Source organism: Zonotrichia albicollis, chromosome 5 (genome assembly GCF_047830755.1).
Source record: "Zonotrichia albicollis isolate bZonAlb1 chromosome 5, bZonAlb1.hap1, whole genome shotgun sequence".
NCBI lineage: Eukaryota > Metazoa > Chordata > Aves > Passeriformes > Passerellidae > Zonotrichia > Zonotrichia albicollis.
The window spans coordinates 11,921,305-11,937,497 of NC_133823.1; the positions used below are offsets into that span (position 1 = coordinate 11,921,305).

The window sequence follows — 16,193 nt, forward strand, 5'->3', positions numbered from 1 at the left end:
CTCTTGTCATGAAACTGCTGGCCTCTAAAATCAGATTGGTATCATAAGGAAACAGTACACAATTTCCTTTTTTTAAAAAAAGGTAATTAAATAGACAGTGATTTTTAGTAAAGATTATTTACTGAAAGCTATTTAATAGTCCTGTCTTCTGAGGAAGTTTATTCTTATGCAATACATTCCACTATAAAGAGAAAAACACTACAAAGCCATAATCGTAACAAACGAGAAAACAAAATAAAGAGAAACAGACTTTCACACACTGCAACAAATCAGCTTTCCCCATCTGCAGTGAAGGAAAGCTGGGGATAACTCCTCTAAGAAAGACCTTCTAATAGCGAACTGCAACACACCAGAACATGGTCTGGTTTTCATACCATAGACCTTGTATGTCCTGACCAAGCAAAAAGGCTGCTCAGAAAAGAAAAATGCATAATTCCCATTTTCTTGATGCATGGCAAAGCTCATCACTGAGCAAAAAGATGCCTCTGAAAGTCAAGGAGTCCAGCAGCAAACAATGGCATCAGTATTCAGTCAAAAATGAATTGCTCAATTGTCAGCGCTTTCCTCCAGAAGAAACAGTGCTGTTATTAACAACCAGCAAAATCCAAACTGGTGACAGCTTTACAATGCAAATTCCAAACGTTTCCCAATGATGAACTAACAGAATGAAAATTCTCTAGTGAATGATGCTGATGCATGTGAGACCACAGAGTTATCTGGAAGAGGAAACCAGTGGCAACAGCACTTGTCAGCTGTGTTCACTCAGAGGTGGGAGGAACACACCCAGATCTGGTTTTGAACTTATTTTTTCTATTGTACAGGCAAGTCATCTTTGGTTTATAGATTGATGTGGGCAAGTTCATATGTAACCCACAAAACTATTTCAGAAGACTGTACATGACATTCAAAACCCAACAAATAAATGAAACATTCAATGTCAGAAGCCACCAAATCAGAGTCAGATGTGGCTGAAATACTCATCATTCTACCTTCGTGTTCCGTATTCTGATAATTACAGGATTGTCATCTGGTCTCATGCCCAGCAGAGGAAAAGGGGAGGCTGGGCAATGAGATATGGCAGCAGTTCTTCTCCTTGTTTATAAAACTGGAAAATGTTTTATTAAATTAGAAAAATTGCACAGAAAAGAAAAGACTGTAGATGCTGCAATTAAGGTACTCAAATACTGTTCCAGAGACATGCTGTTTCATCTGTGCCTCCCTATCTGCATCTGAAATATTCAATGTACTGTTGGCAGCCTAATTTTTCAGAAGTGGTCAACAATTATGTCCTTTCCATTGTCTTGGCAGATATATTTAGCAGTTTGCACTGTCAGCAGACTTAAAAGCATCTGAACATATGGAGTACTACCTAATGCCTTGAACTCCTGTTGAACAGATCTTGAATGCATCACACATCTAAGACTACTGGGTACTTTCTTACTCCAGATCAGTGAGTCAACTGATTGCTCCTTCACACAGATTTCTTCAGATTACTGTCAAGAGAGATTAAGATTTACAAACCCTTAAATACTGCATGAAGAGTGCCAAAGAAAAGATTAGAAAAATTAATACCACCATCTTCACAGCAGAGTCAGCTGCTGAATTGGATCCAGACACAAAAGGCACTGGACAAAAGGTAACAGAGTTAGCTATTCAGAACACTGTGTGTTAAGTGAGCACTTCACCTGTGAAATAAATACTCATGCACTCCCATATCTTATCATAAGAGGGAGTTTAAGTAAGAATAAATAAGTAAATGTACATATGTGTATAGATTACTTAAAGTATATCTTTAAACTTTTGAGTGTATACCTTTGAATATTTACAATGTCTTTTAACTTGTGAAAGCACAACTTGAGAAACCCTCACCCCCCTTTTTTTTTTTTTAAGAAGAAATAAAAGAAAGACTAAAAGAGCGATTTCACAGTGATATCTCTTTAAAAATCCATAGAGAAACCATTTCTTGTGCTCCTGATATATGCCAGGAATAACTCTGCTTTTCAGAGATGCTAATCTGGATTTGATTCTGCCAAGCTGGCAAAACTGACAAAGAATGCAAATGAATTTTTTCAGAGGCCAAAATTGCAGAGATACCCATGGCAAAAGAACAAGCCCTTTTTTTGCTAAGAAAAAAAATTAAAAGGAGGAAAACGACTTTAAAATATAGCTGCATAGTACCTTTCCTCTTAGGACATCTGAAGGGATAGAAGTGTGTGAAAAATGTAGCAGGAAACAGAAGAGAACGTATCAAAGTAAAACAACTTATTTATACTGCCTTGGGAAATCACAGGGAATAGAAGGTGAATATAATTGTATCAGAAATCCTATACAAAGAGAAATGTAATGGAGTGAAAAGAAAATAGATGAGTGTGCAGAGGCAAAATTAGAAAGAAGGTAAAAACCATTTTATTTGGCAGCAGCCAAAAAAAAAAAACAACAAACGCCTAAGGAGAAGAGGTTCTTCATATGTATCTGAAAAGAGAGACAAAGGAAGTTATAAAACCATTATTGAACTGAAATGAGTGTCAAATCAATGATGGTGTATAAGACAACAGATTTTAATTATCTCCAGAAGGCAAAAAACCCTCAGTTAAATTAACACAAACTATCCAACGAAGGGGGAAAACAGGCCTTAAGGGGAGTAAGCACTCCTTAAGAGCCATTAGAGGTATTCCTACATTACACAACAGAAGTATTAACTGCATTCAAGTCAGGAGGGGCTTTGCTTCAGAACAGTTTAGGAAGTTAGCAGAGCAAACTAAAGGGATAGGCAAACAAGGTCCCAAAGGATGGCAGAAGAGCAAATATAGCAGCAGCTTAAAAGCAAGAAGAGGAGGAGGAAGCAGTAATTCTAACATAAAAGATAGAAGGTCTAAACAGTGTAATGAAATTGAACAAGGAAAAACATAGATGTAAAACACCACTTAGAAAGGGTAACCATAAAAATACTACTATGAAGGAAAATTAATCAGTTTTATTCCATGACTGCTGCAGAAAACTTCTCAAAAATTTCCCAGCTTAACTTGTAGTAAAGGAGACTCAGTGTGAACATGAGGTGAAAGAAATGAAAACTAAATAGCAGAATAAAGAGAAATCCATGTTCCTGTAACTCTTTTGAGAACAGGTTAGACCAGCTCTTGACAAGAATCATGTGAACTCCAGGAGCAGATAAACTCCAAGGAGGACAGAGGAACTCCAAGGAGGGAAAGCACTCAAAGCCAGCACACCAAGCTGACCACAGCAGCAGTGCCAAGCACTGCCAAGATAACTGAGGGAACAATACAAGAGCTATCACATTTGAATATGACTTAGCAAGACTGGAATCAACAGGGAAAACTAATTAGGGACAAGCTGGTTGTTTAGGAGTAGCTGGGAGGGAGAAAGGGAGGTGTGAAGGAAAGGTCCAGCAAGCACAGTGTAACCAGGTAACACTTCTCTGCTCACCACCACAGTTCAAATGGGGGCAGACAGTGAACCTGCTGTTCTCAGTCCCTCACAAGAATCAAAGCTCCCTTCTGCTGCCAGGAAAGTGGGGCTGGGAGGGAGGGTTTGGTGCTCTCCCTGGCAACCAGGGGAACAGCTGGGCACTGAGACAGAGCATCAGAGCATCACCATGCTGGGCCTTGCTCAGCCCACCTTTTCCTACCACCTTGCCAAGTTCCCTGTCATCCCTGAACATCCACAGCACTTCTGCAGTGCCAAGGCAGCAGAACCTAAATCCTACAACTCCGTTCATCCTCAACACCTAAAAATAATTTCCAGAATATTCTCAGGGACAAAGTGATCTATTTCTGCCCTGGGGAGTATCACCAAGCTACAGTGCTACGGAAAGATGTAATTTAGTTTTTTATTGACCACTCTGTAATAATTTCAGTGAAATGTTTGGATTATTGCCAACTTCCCTTTTCATATGCAACTAAATCCTTTGACACCTGGAATATAATTTCACCTCTGAAAAAGATGGGAGAAATGGTAAAACCATGAAGTGCAAGATCCCATCTGAATGAAATAATATCCACCAAATAAGCATGCACCAGATAAATTTACCTTTCTGGTCATCATTCATTGTAAACACTGACAGCAAGTTTTATGGACTCTGGATTCACTACAATTTCAGAAAACCATGAGAAGAGGAGATGATGAGCATTTACTTTGAGTCTAGAATGTATTTTAAGTGCAAATTTGTTCCATTTACAATGCGGTTCTGAAAAAAATAACCCTTTTCTCAAGTATCTAAAAAACCAAAATGCACAGCAGTGTCTGAAATGCCTTTTGTCCATTTTGTATGATTTCTTTAATATAATTTTATGGGCCTGAAATTTGCCTATCTGTTTAACTATACATTGGCACTGAAGACAGCAGTCCAAAATCCTCTGGTCATCTTCAAAATAGTAAGGGGTGAAATGCTTAATAATGAGCATTCTTAACAAAGACTGAGTGCTTTTGAAAAAATGCTGCTATATACTTTGCATCTTAATGGAAAGTCTTTGGATCCCTGACCTCATTCCAAACATCTGTGAATGCAACATGTCCTAATATTCTCCACGGGAGTATCTCTAGAGCTCATGCCACTGTTAAAATATCCACTGAGAAGTCAAGAAAGAAAAAAAAAAAAATAGTCAGAGGAGCAGATGCTGGAAATTATCTTTTCCAGTCACCACACAATCATTTTCTCAGAGACTTATGGCCATTGTTACATAAGCTCACTCCAGAAATGATACATAACATTTGCTAGGCTACAGATGAAATAAAAAGGCCACGCATCTGGTAACTCAGAGAATATATTCTGTTTCCATTTGGTAATAAATATTTTCCCCATTACAATTTATACTCCCTGTTTTTCATCAGTCACAGTTCTAACAAAACTGCATTTCATCCTTTTCCTATCAAGAAACTGACACAAGTTAGCTTTCAGTATGATAGCACCTTCTGTGTAAGCATGGGCAGCATACCAAAAAAGTAAGTTAATACAGTTTCATGGCATTCAGTTTGAACAATGGAAGTGTTTTACAATCCAGACAGACAGCACTGGATTCTGCACAGCCTGCTGTGGTGGTGATCTATCCCTGCTGAAGAGCTGTTGATACAGTCACTGAAATGTGCCATGGAATTGTTAAGTCATCCCTCAAAAGCCTGACATCAGAATAATGTGGCAGCTCATTAAGTATTTTTCATTATAAAACTTCCTAAAGATTTTCATTACTTAGATTTGTGCAATTCAATAAAATAAATACAGTTATGGATGACAGGAAAAAGCAGAGTAAAGACTATACTGTAGAATTATGAAAAGCAAAAGAAGTACTGAAACGTACTTGAGCCAATCTCTACAATTATGCAAAACAGCTCAAAATACTGAAAAAGTGTCTCTCCTATGCAAAGACAGTTTTTAGGAAAGTGTGAAGAACCACACTGACCCTAATTCAGACCCGAATGTAGTTCCAGAACAGCTTACCAGAACAGAACACACCACTTACAAGGAACCATGACTATTACTGGGATCGGGACTGGAAAGAGAAACATGGAAAAAAATAATTTTTATCACTTATCTACATATTCCTGCACTGCAGGCACAGCTTCTGGCAGAAGGGAACAGGGAAGACAGCAGATTAGTCTCAGCTTCCTCTCAGGGATGCCAAGGGATCACTGATTTCCAGGAAGGCAAAGATATAATCACATGTCAAATACCAAGAAATGCAATTGCTATCATGTCAGATCTAAGCTCATGTCCCAGATGGAGAGTCTGGCCTGACTCAGAAGAAAACTGGGTACACAGCAGCTGCTCTATGAATCACTGCTCTGAAACAAAAGCTGGGCACGCAGCTGCTGAGAAGAACCAGAAAGAAACCATCCAGAAGGAAACCCCCATCTTCTGAAAAGTCAGGAAAGCCAGGTAGCAAGGTGTTTGGCAGAGCTCTCAGCCCCTGCTCTGTGTGCAGCCAACGTGAGCCATAATTCACTAATTACACCCCAAGCAACCACAGGCAACAGAACGAAAAACAGAGAACTTTTAAACAACAGAGCAACTGTCTGCAGCTCCAATCTCTCACTATGAAGCTCAAATAGAAGGTAAAGGTTTCTAAGTCTGCTACTTCATAAATACAACAGATTACATCCCAGATCCACATAAGCATTGAAGCCAGAGCTACACAGATCCTGGATCCAAAGCTGGCCAATTGCCAAAACTTGAGTATCTCCTGCTGCAGCATTAACTCTTTCATTTTGCTTTTTACTGGAAATGGTAAACAAACTTATGGTGGTTTTCCCATTCATCCCAGCCATAATTAACCTGGGCATGACTTTTTTAAACCAACTCATATTTATCCATCCCTACCATACAGATTTCTTCTTCAATGAGAAGGTGTTGTCTGCACTCTAGACTACAGAACCAGAGGCTGCACAATGAGAGCTCCCACTGTTAAGTCAGTGATACTAACAAAGCAATGAAAGCAATTTCACCTAATGTTGATCTCTTTGCTATGTGCACAGCTTTTTAAATCTTTAATTGCAACTCACCAAAATTTCTCTTTGATCTTCAAGATTTTTTAAAAAGTTTGAAAACTCATGAAGTGATGCATCTGTAATATAAAATAATACAAAGAAAGTTTAATCATGTTGCAGGATGGCATTGACAAAATACAGCCACTCATAGTCACTTCTTACCTACCTATGTATCTTTCATCATCAGTCTCTGCATCACCAATGAATTCAAATTTAAAGTCTCTCAGAGAATGGGCAAATTTTCTCTGGGCTGCTGAAAGGTCTGCAAGAAAAAGAGCACAGGTTGAAGGGTAAGCAGTCATTTTATGTAGGCCAGAAGATCTTTCTATGCCTAGAACAACCAACTTTTCCAAGAAACTCTTAACACAAGTCTGCCTAAGGACATTACAGGACATCCAGTGTTGCCTAACCCTCTTCTGATAAGGCATTTGTCACACAGATTTCTTTATGCAAAGCTACATAGTAGAAAGCGCATGCGATCATGTGTATAGTGTTATATCTACCTTTACAGTTCACTTCAATTTAGGGCACATGAAAACAAATCTGTAATTAAAGAGGTTAAGGGCACACCACTAAGTTGTACCAGTTGTCTTGCTCTGCTAACCTAAATTCAATCCTATATTCATCAGCACAAATACACATCTTGGAATTTTCTATGTACTATATATATATAACTCTGCTAGTGAAACCTTAATACATAAATATACATAAACCAAATACAATAGAATTTTTGCACTTGAACTAGAAATTCCATGGAGTTAAACTCTGCCAAAAGTTAAGTTAATTGCACAGCATTAAAATTAATTTTATATAATAACTGTTTTGCAATAGCTATAAAACATTTCCAGCAACCCAAATTTAACCCATTAACATTTGACAATTTCAGGTCAGAGGCTGCACTCTTGCACTTCTCAGGAAGTAATCAGACTCCATATTCAGTCACAATATCACCATGATAAACCCTCCCTGAAATTCATAAAGCTGTAAATAAACAGTGTGCACACACTTTTTTGTTGTACTGACATGTGCAGGTTGGGAATGTCACAAGTTCTGGAAGGATTCAATTGTTCAGGAGGGAAAAAGAAAAGGATGCATGTCCTGGTACCCTCTACCCAATAGTGAGGGTTTTACTCACATTTTTGTAGTCAGCCAAAGTTAAAGACAATTTAAAGTACTTAGTTAATCTATAATCTTTTTCTTATCACATGCAGTTCTGAAGGGTTAAGAAGAACTCTTTTAACAGGTCAGCTAAGCATTTTGCTCTTTAATATTAACAGGCACTAAAAGATTACCAGCCTGGTCTTTTTTGTTCTAGTTTTAGGAGGGAGGTAATTTGTTTATCACATGTCACTGAACTGGAAGTTCAGTTCAACCACTTAAAAGGTTAAGTCAAATATTCTACAAACAGCAAAACAGTCTAAAATGAAAAAAAAAAAAAAAGCTTTTTAATCCTTTTCCTTTCTTTTCACCCATTTCTCATTAGCTCTCTCCCTGCCCATTGTGTAACAGAGCTGTTCCCTCCTAAACCTGTGCATGTACCCTCCAACACATGAAGTAGCAGGATGCTGCACGGGGTTGAAATAACAAGGATAAGAAGGTTGAAGGAAGCAGTAACCTAACTCCCCTGTGAAAGGAAACATGGGTGTTTTAATTCAAATATCTCGTGGGCTCAGCAGCTGTTCATAAAGCCAACAGTGAAAGAAACAAGTTCTGTTGACTGTGAAAGTCTTAAATATGGAAAATAACAAGGTTCTTAACCATCTAATGTTACACTTATTTGTGAGCCAGGTCACAGCACAAGGCTGAAAAGAATTTATTTATGGGAGAATGGTTCCAACAACACTCACTGTCCCAAACTTATTAAATTTCCTTGAATCCAATAATCCCCTCCCAAAGCCCTGTCACATGAGAGTCAGCCCCACACTAGAGGAAGAAATTCTTTATTATGTTTCTCCTACTTGTAGAGGTGAAGCATTCAAATCATGTTGAGCAAGGTACATGCTCAGAGACTCATGCAGCACCACACACCCACAAAACCCCCATTTCCCTTCATGGACTGAACAGGTACAACATTTATGGGCCTTTCTAGAGTGCATCAAACTTCCACCTCTCTTGTGACAGTGACAGCAAACAAAACTTATGGCCACACCGACTCTGTCAGTGCAAAGTCCAACATCAACAATCAGCTTGAGAATGGGCTGAATTAAACACACAGCCTCTCACAGGATCAGAAAGCCACATTCCTGTATTTCTCATTACTGAACCTGCTCAGGGATTGGAAATTACTGACCCAAGGACTATGTTGTTGGAAGCAGTAACCTTTTCACACATCAAAGCTATATTAGCAGAGTTCCTCATTAAAATCATGAAGATACATTAAATTTTTGCAACATATTTCCACAGATAATTTCTGAAATGCTTAAGAACCATTACAGTAAATTTTGGAAACCATCGGTGAGTGGGAGGGACTTGAGGATTTGGGTCACAGAATAACAGTCTGATGGGTCAAGAGAAGCTGCAGATACCTGACTATTGAATCAACACCTGAAAGAAAACAAGAAGAGATTTTCTGGATTTTAAGAACTTGGCACTTTCAACAAAACAAGTCACTGGAGCAAAATCAAAACCTTCTCAGAAGGTCAGAGCAAGAATACTGATTTCTTTTTTGCTAAGGCACAGGAAAACTTAGGATGGTGGCTGGAGACAAACAACAACAACAAAAAACCACATAGCTTTGTGGTGGATTTTCTTGCCACCTTAAAAACCACAGCCACAGTGAGATACCAGAGACCACTTGAAGTCAAACCTTCCACTGTGGGACAAGCAACATCAAACTGCTCCGACAAATTCCAAATGCCCTACAGTACACACACAGAAGTTCACCCAACTATAAGCATTTATAAAAACTAGATGCTGATATCATTGTAAGTACTATAGTGTCTGACTATTGTGCTACAATTTCAATGCTGAGCATTGTTGCTTGAATTAGAAATTTCATAAATGTAACTTGGCCTTCTTCCACGATGTGTCAGAAGACCTTTATTAGAGCAAAATGATTTGTCTGGCACTGACAGATACATCCCAGCATTGTTCCACACCAGCATGACAGCCTGCAGGACCAGGGTGTGTTATTTAGCAGACTGTAAACCCGAATGGACTCCAGCTACAAACACCAGAATAAAACAGCACTTTAATACAATTAGGTATCAAACAGCACGAGCAGTTAACTGGTTGTGTGAATATTGCTGTGGCCTACTGAAGAGTAACTATTTTTTTCCCTTTAATCTCCGCATTTTACAAAGTAATACCAAACTGAAAGATAAAGGAAGCAGCAATAGGGCTGTTGCTTGTTACAAGCTGTGGTTATCATTGAAAGGGAGGAACAGGGCATTCAAGATCAAAGAGTGCTTTAAATATCAACCAAACACTAACAGTGCTGAATACAATGGAATCCCGGCAAACCCATAAGGCAGAGTCCTTTCAAAGATTCACCTTCTAAAGCACTTAAAGAAACTAAGCATCTGCTAAATGTTTTGACCAAAAGGCTGAAGACAGATTTCCAAGGAGAGAAGGGAGGGGACCCAAGGACACCAGGGCTTTTAATTTTTTCTTTGGCATTGTTCATATCAGTAGACTGTACTTCTTTCATGTTTGGATGCAATTATTTAAAAATACAGCAGAAGAGACATGAGCAGCTGCCTGCTTCTTCACTTTGCTCTGAAACACCTTGGTAACAAGTGCTCCTGTGGGCTTGTCCAGTGCCAGATGTGCTGGCAGTAGCTCACACAAAAACCTTGATATTTTTTCCATTAGGATTTGAAAGAAAATACTTTTGTTCCTTATCTGAGTTGAGCTGAGCCAAGGTGACACCATTAGTTGCTGGGTGGTGGCCAAGCCTCACTTAACAGCACCAGAATCCAATGATTCCCTTTAAGATCAGTACGAATCTCATTGCTAGCCACACAAACCAGAAGTCTTGCACAAAGCCTGACAATATTGCTTTCTACAGCTATTCTGGATCTCTTCTGGAAGGCAGAAGAACTACACCCATTTATAGGAGTGTTAATATTTTTCTACAACAATATGTACATTTCCGCATCAAGCTTTTAAGAAAGACTGGAATTACATCACCATTCCTCAATCCTAACTTCAAGTTTCACTGACTCTTAAGAGATACACTCTGGGAATGACAGATTTCCAGCAGCTTTATTTAACATGGATTAAAACTGCTCTGGCTTCATTGAACAACATCCTCCCTAAAAAGCTAGAAGGTTAGCAAACACTTAGATTTAACTATCAAGATCATCTTCAAGCTATTTTAAGGGCTAATATTAGATTTTCCAAGTATTTTCTTTGCAGTGGGCCAAGATCAGGCAAGCCACACACCATCGTGAAAAAGGCAAGAACAAACTGAGCCAGAGTTGGCCTCACCCCTCTTCTTCCCAGGCATCAATGTCCTACAAGAGCCAACAAAGCAGCTTCAGAGGAACAGAGCACTTAAAATAGTTTGTCCAAGAGCTGCAGTACAGACTCGTATGACTGTACTTGTATTTTTTTTATACAAAAAATGCACCATCTCAACACTTTAAAAGCAACTCTGTGTTCCTTTTCTGTGTCCCCTTTCACAAGGTGAAAAATGAATCTAATATAATCCATGACACTGAGAACATGAACATGATTTAGTCACTACCTTAGCAAGGTGGATAAACAGGATTAATTTAGTAACTTAGCAGATGCAGGCCATGTGGCAGAATTCCTAAGAGCGGTAACACATTCCAATGCCCTAAAACCAAATAAACTTTTTACTCCACATTTTTATCTGATAAATACATTGAAAGAGCCATCAAAACAAGAAAATTTACAATGAAGCTAAAGCACAAAGTTACTCATTCCCATCCAAAACCTGAATGGAAATAAAGTTCAAAGTCTAAGAGGTTTCTGGAGTCCCATTTTAATCACGTCACATTACCCATGGCAGCTCACAGGTTTCTGAAAGCTTAGCAATTTTAGCTATGAGGACTGAAAAGTAACCTATTACTGACTTGTCAAGTGGCTCAACTTCCCTGCCCTGCATAATACAGTGCATTTGGTCAATCCCACACCTTTAAAACAAATAAGGAAAAGCTCAACCTCTCACCATTTCAGTTTAATCCAAGCAGCATCCTGCTCATGCTGGCCCAAAGGCTCCTCTCCAGCTGTGAACAATTTCACACCCTCCTCATTGATATGCTCAGGTCTGAGGCAACTCCACATTAAGTGTGCCAAAGTTACAAATTGGTTTACTATTTTGGAAAATCCTCAGAATTTTTTCCAGGCACATAAGTGAGTTTAAATTTTCAAAATACAGCAAAAAAGAGGGATGGCAGCAGCAATGTTTTAGGAAAAGTCTTTCAAAGTTTAACTGGGAAAGGGTTTTTGTAAGGTGAAAAAAAAAAAACAGATGCAACCAAACACTTTGCATCAAACAGAAAAAAAAAAAAAGAAATTACAAGAGTAAAATGAAAAACATCTCTAAGGTATTTTATTTGTAAAAAATTGAGATCAATAAGAATGAGTAATCTTAATCACTAATGGATTTTTTCTTCTTGACATAGATAAGAACCAATGTCATTCTTCTACTACATTAAAGTCCAGATTTTGTCACGGCTCTCCAAACTAATGACAACACAAAAGCCAAAAGCAAAACCATATTTTTAGTGTTCAATATAATAAAAAGAGAACTACTAATATAGGGGCAATGAATACCATTCCTCCAAACAGTGCCTCTTTTAGGAACCTGCTGCTCCCAAATGTTTCTTCCACAGTGCTGGACATTCCCTATTACCAGTTTTACTGCATGCTGGGGTCATTAATTGTGGTGTAATTTTGGGACAAGTAAAACCAGGCTATTTAGTCTGAACACGTCACATTGTGTAGCACAGAAGACACATTCTAACCTCCCCAGTTCTTAAAAGAGAGAACCCAACTCTTGCAAGAATTTTATGATTTTCCTTCTTTCAAATGCATAATCCCATGGTCTAAATGCCACTACTCCCCATATCAATCAGAACAGGTAAGTTAAGAAATCTTTCAGGTGTCAGCAGGGCAGACAAATTTCTTTCATAAATATGCAAAATTGTTTGGATGCCACAACCTCCAACCATTCTTTTCTTCTAGAGAAAGTACACAGCATAATAAGATAAAAACATATATCAATTTATTTATCAAATTTTTTCCACCTCTTTTTCTCTAGTTCTACAACTTGTATCAGTGAAAACAGACAGACTAATTTCTCCTCTCTCTACCCTTGCAACTACAAGGGTACAAACTCCATAATCCTCCACATCAAGAAACATGTAATTAACATGTTAATTACCACATATGAAACAAAGTAGCATCTCACTATGGGAAAAGTGCCAAGTGCTGCTGGTATTGTCCCCCGGCTGCACCACACCTTCTTGGGCTCTGGGTATTTGCCTTTTCAGTTGGATCTCTGAAATCTGCCAGCAGCCCTACTCCACCCTGCCAAGAGCATTTTCCTCTTTGCATCAGAGGCATTAGGCAAAAAAAGCACATTTAGTATCTCAGCAATGACTGAGGTTTGTCTAATGCATCTCCAAGAAGCTCTTAGGAAAAAGTGTTCCCACCCCTCTGCCAGCTCAGATGGTGACTACATCTTTCAGTTCTGCTTTTCAGGAACAGCATAAGTTACATTATGAAAGCAAAATAGAAGCTCCATTCCTGGTCCTACAATCCTGCAGATAAATTCACTGCTTCAGTGGTGTAGGAATATTCCTGCAATCACCCTGACCAAAGACTTGTACCCCAAAGTCTCTGCTGAAGAGCCTTGCAACTCTGAGGGAGTTCCTGAGAAGCACCACAAAGATAATCAGTCTTCAAAGGAATCAGAACCATCTTCCTGATCCCTACAAACTCTGTGCCTCTAACAAAGAAATAGAATGAAAGAAATAATAAATTAGAAAGCAAAGAATAAGGAAAAATGAATTTGTAATGCATGAAACCGCAAGGGCATTCCACCAAATTCACACAGTTCCCTAAGATAAAACCAGCAGTTCAGGATTTGCTGCCATGGTTTCCCTTTGCCATACTGCACCAAATGGCAACAAGCAGCTGCTGTTCAAGTAGCCCAGACCTGGGAATTGCCCTCCAAAAGTGACTGCATTAGACAGTGTGAGATGAAAAAATTCCTTTCAGAGACCAGGATTTTACTATTATTAATGTGAAGATGCATGAATTCAGAATGTGAGATTACAATGCTAGTAACAAATTCTGAAATGGAAATTTAAAATGGATAGAATTTATAAAACAACTCTGATCACTTAATAGATCATAGACTTCCAGATGTTTTATTCTTCAATTAAAATTCTTGACAAACACCACAGATTTGAGGGCCCTTATGCATTACTGCTGTTCAGTAGCAAGTAAATCAGAAGACCAGACTACTTAAGGATGAAAAATTGTGCTAGTTAACAGAAAACATTCTCAACTGGGAAACTCCATAAAAGAAATAAAGTACTTAGAAGAAAAAAAAATTGTTTATTCTACAGATACTTATCCAACATCAGCATTCTGAATGTTTAAATTCTGGATCATTGCTTTCATTCCCAGACTGAGTTCCCAGACAACTACAATGCTTACATAAAAAAGAATATATTGTGCTGAAATACTGTTTTGATTGCAAAAGAAAAATAGCAATTGACTGTTGGTTAGAAGCTAAATTTTGCCATTATGGTCTGCAAATTACAAAAGAGGTTTGTGGTCCAGGGACAACCCCACATAATCCAATCCACACTGTGAAAATGGGCAATGAAGCATTAACCCCACACTGCTCATCTTAAGTGAAATAATCACTGAATTCAAAGCACTTTTCTAAACCCAAATAACCGGCAGGACACGTCTACTTTCTTCAGTCAGCAAAATTTGCTCATGGCAGCCCGGTCAAGTTGTGACATCAAACCAGCAGAGGTCCTGACCCACCACCAAGGCACGGAGATTCCCCCTTCCAAGAAACAGGACTGACTTCATTACTTGAAGTCTCTTGTAGAAAGGGCATGTGACCAAAACTTCGTGTGGTTGGGAAAGCTGAAGGGGAAGCCCAGCTCAGCCTGGGACAGGAAGGTCACAACAAACATCAGCTTGCAGGTTTTTCATGTGCCACATCTGCTGCCACTGGGCAGACATCATCCCAGAGTTCACATCCAAGAAATATTTCCAGCAAGACCTTTTTTTGCAGAAATGTCAACATTAAACATTCAATACCTTCGCAGGAAAAACTATCATTCATATGTTTTTTCCCTCTAAAATGGCAGATATCTCAAAACTTTGTCACTTGTATGGAATTACTACCTAAATATTTGCATATGTAGAGAAAAACCAAGAAGGAGCTCAAACTTGCTTGATACTGTGATTTCTCCACAAGAAAACACGTCCAAACGTGCACCCAGCACAACTGCACACCTATAATTAGGGTGTTAAATGAAAGGGCTACCAAATACTTCATCATCAGTAAGCCCATACAAGGCTCAGAAAAATAAAGTTCTATTTTCACCAATTCCTCTGCTCATGAGTCACGAATGTTTAGCAAAACTCTTCCAGTATGCAAAGACTTGAGACAGCACAGCTTCATTCTCCCAAGTGCAAGAGGATTCAACTGGGAGAGGAGAGAGGAAAACATAATGAGAAATCAGATAAATGAGCAGCTGAGATCTATAATTCAACACACAATGACCAAGTGCCCAATCCTTGGGCTATTTATTTCCTTATTTATTAAAAGATGAATCTTCAGCATCAAGAAGGACAGAATGACCACAACAGACCCTCAAAGATGGAAGAGTTCAAGAATAACCTTGCTGCAGCTTGACACAGAAGTGAAATCAATCCAAGTTTTGACAGAGAAAACAGCTGGCAGCAACTGTGGTGCAGAGGACAGCCTGTACTTCTGTCATATATAGTTTCCAGAAAAAGCAGTAGAGAGCATAGCAGTGGGTAACTTAACATCATGTTTTTTAGAATTTGAGTAAATTAAAAAAAAAAAGCCTTATTCCACATCTTTCCAAAACTGTCAAATAGGGACTTAAAGCGCAAAGTGACACAATAGTTGTGTGTCAAAAAAAAAGCTTTTCTGATAGCTCTGAGTTGTTTCTGACTAAAACATGTTAAAAAATGAAGCTTCTAATTAGGTCAGACTAAAGTCTTACATGAACACAACACAATATTTCAACATCTTTATTATGAATACAAGTTTTCTTTATATAAACAAAAGTTGCAAGAAGCACCAAAATACACAAAAGTTTACTTTAAAGGATGAGTTTTATACTCGCCTTTCCCTGCTCTCACTGTTGCTCTTTTAAAAGTTATTGCTAGAGAAAGCCCAGATGTTCCAGCCCCATTTCACCTGCCAGCTTCTCCAATTATTGCAATTTATTTGTCTGGGCAAAGAATAAAATTATTGCTTCTGCCACCAATAACTGCTAAGAGAGCTTAGCAGGAAATACTGATTTAAATAGTCAATAATGTAGTGTGGTACATGCCAAAGGAGAAACTTCAATCATCTTTGGTCAGGATGGTTGTGCAAGAGTTGGACTCTGTGCAAAGAAATCCTGTAATCCTCCTGACACTTCCAGATTAGAAATTTTACAAGAGGCCAATGAATCAAATGTAGGCTGATAATGTGCATTTCAAAAGTGACACACAGT

At 38.5% G+C, this 16,193-nt stretch overlaps 1 protein-coding gene across 1 annotated transcript in view; it reads right to left on the reverse strand.

The window, feature by feature from the left end:
• The window catches only part of ARHGAP10 (Rho GTPase activating protein 10), a 144,326-nt gene that overhangs the window by 96,617 nt on the left and 31,516 nt on the right, over positions 1 to 16,193 (reverse strand). The window contains exons 2-3 of the mRNA XM_005485312.4: positions 6,665 to 6,760; positions 6,514 to 6,575 (exon numbers count right to left, since the gene is read on the reverse strand). Of these exons, the coding sequence (XP_005485369.2) occupies positions 6,514 to 6,575; positions 6,665 to 6,760 (158 nt within the window). The remainder of the gene's footprint in view (positions 1 to 6,513; positions 6,576 to 6,664; positions 6,761 to 16,193) is intronic.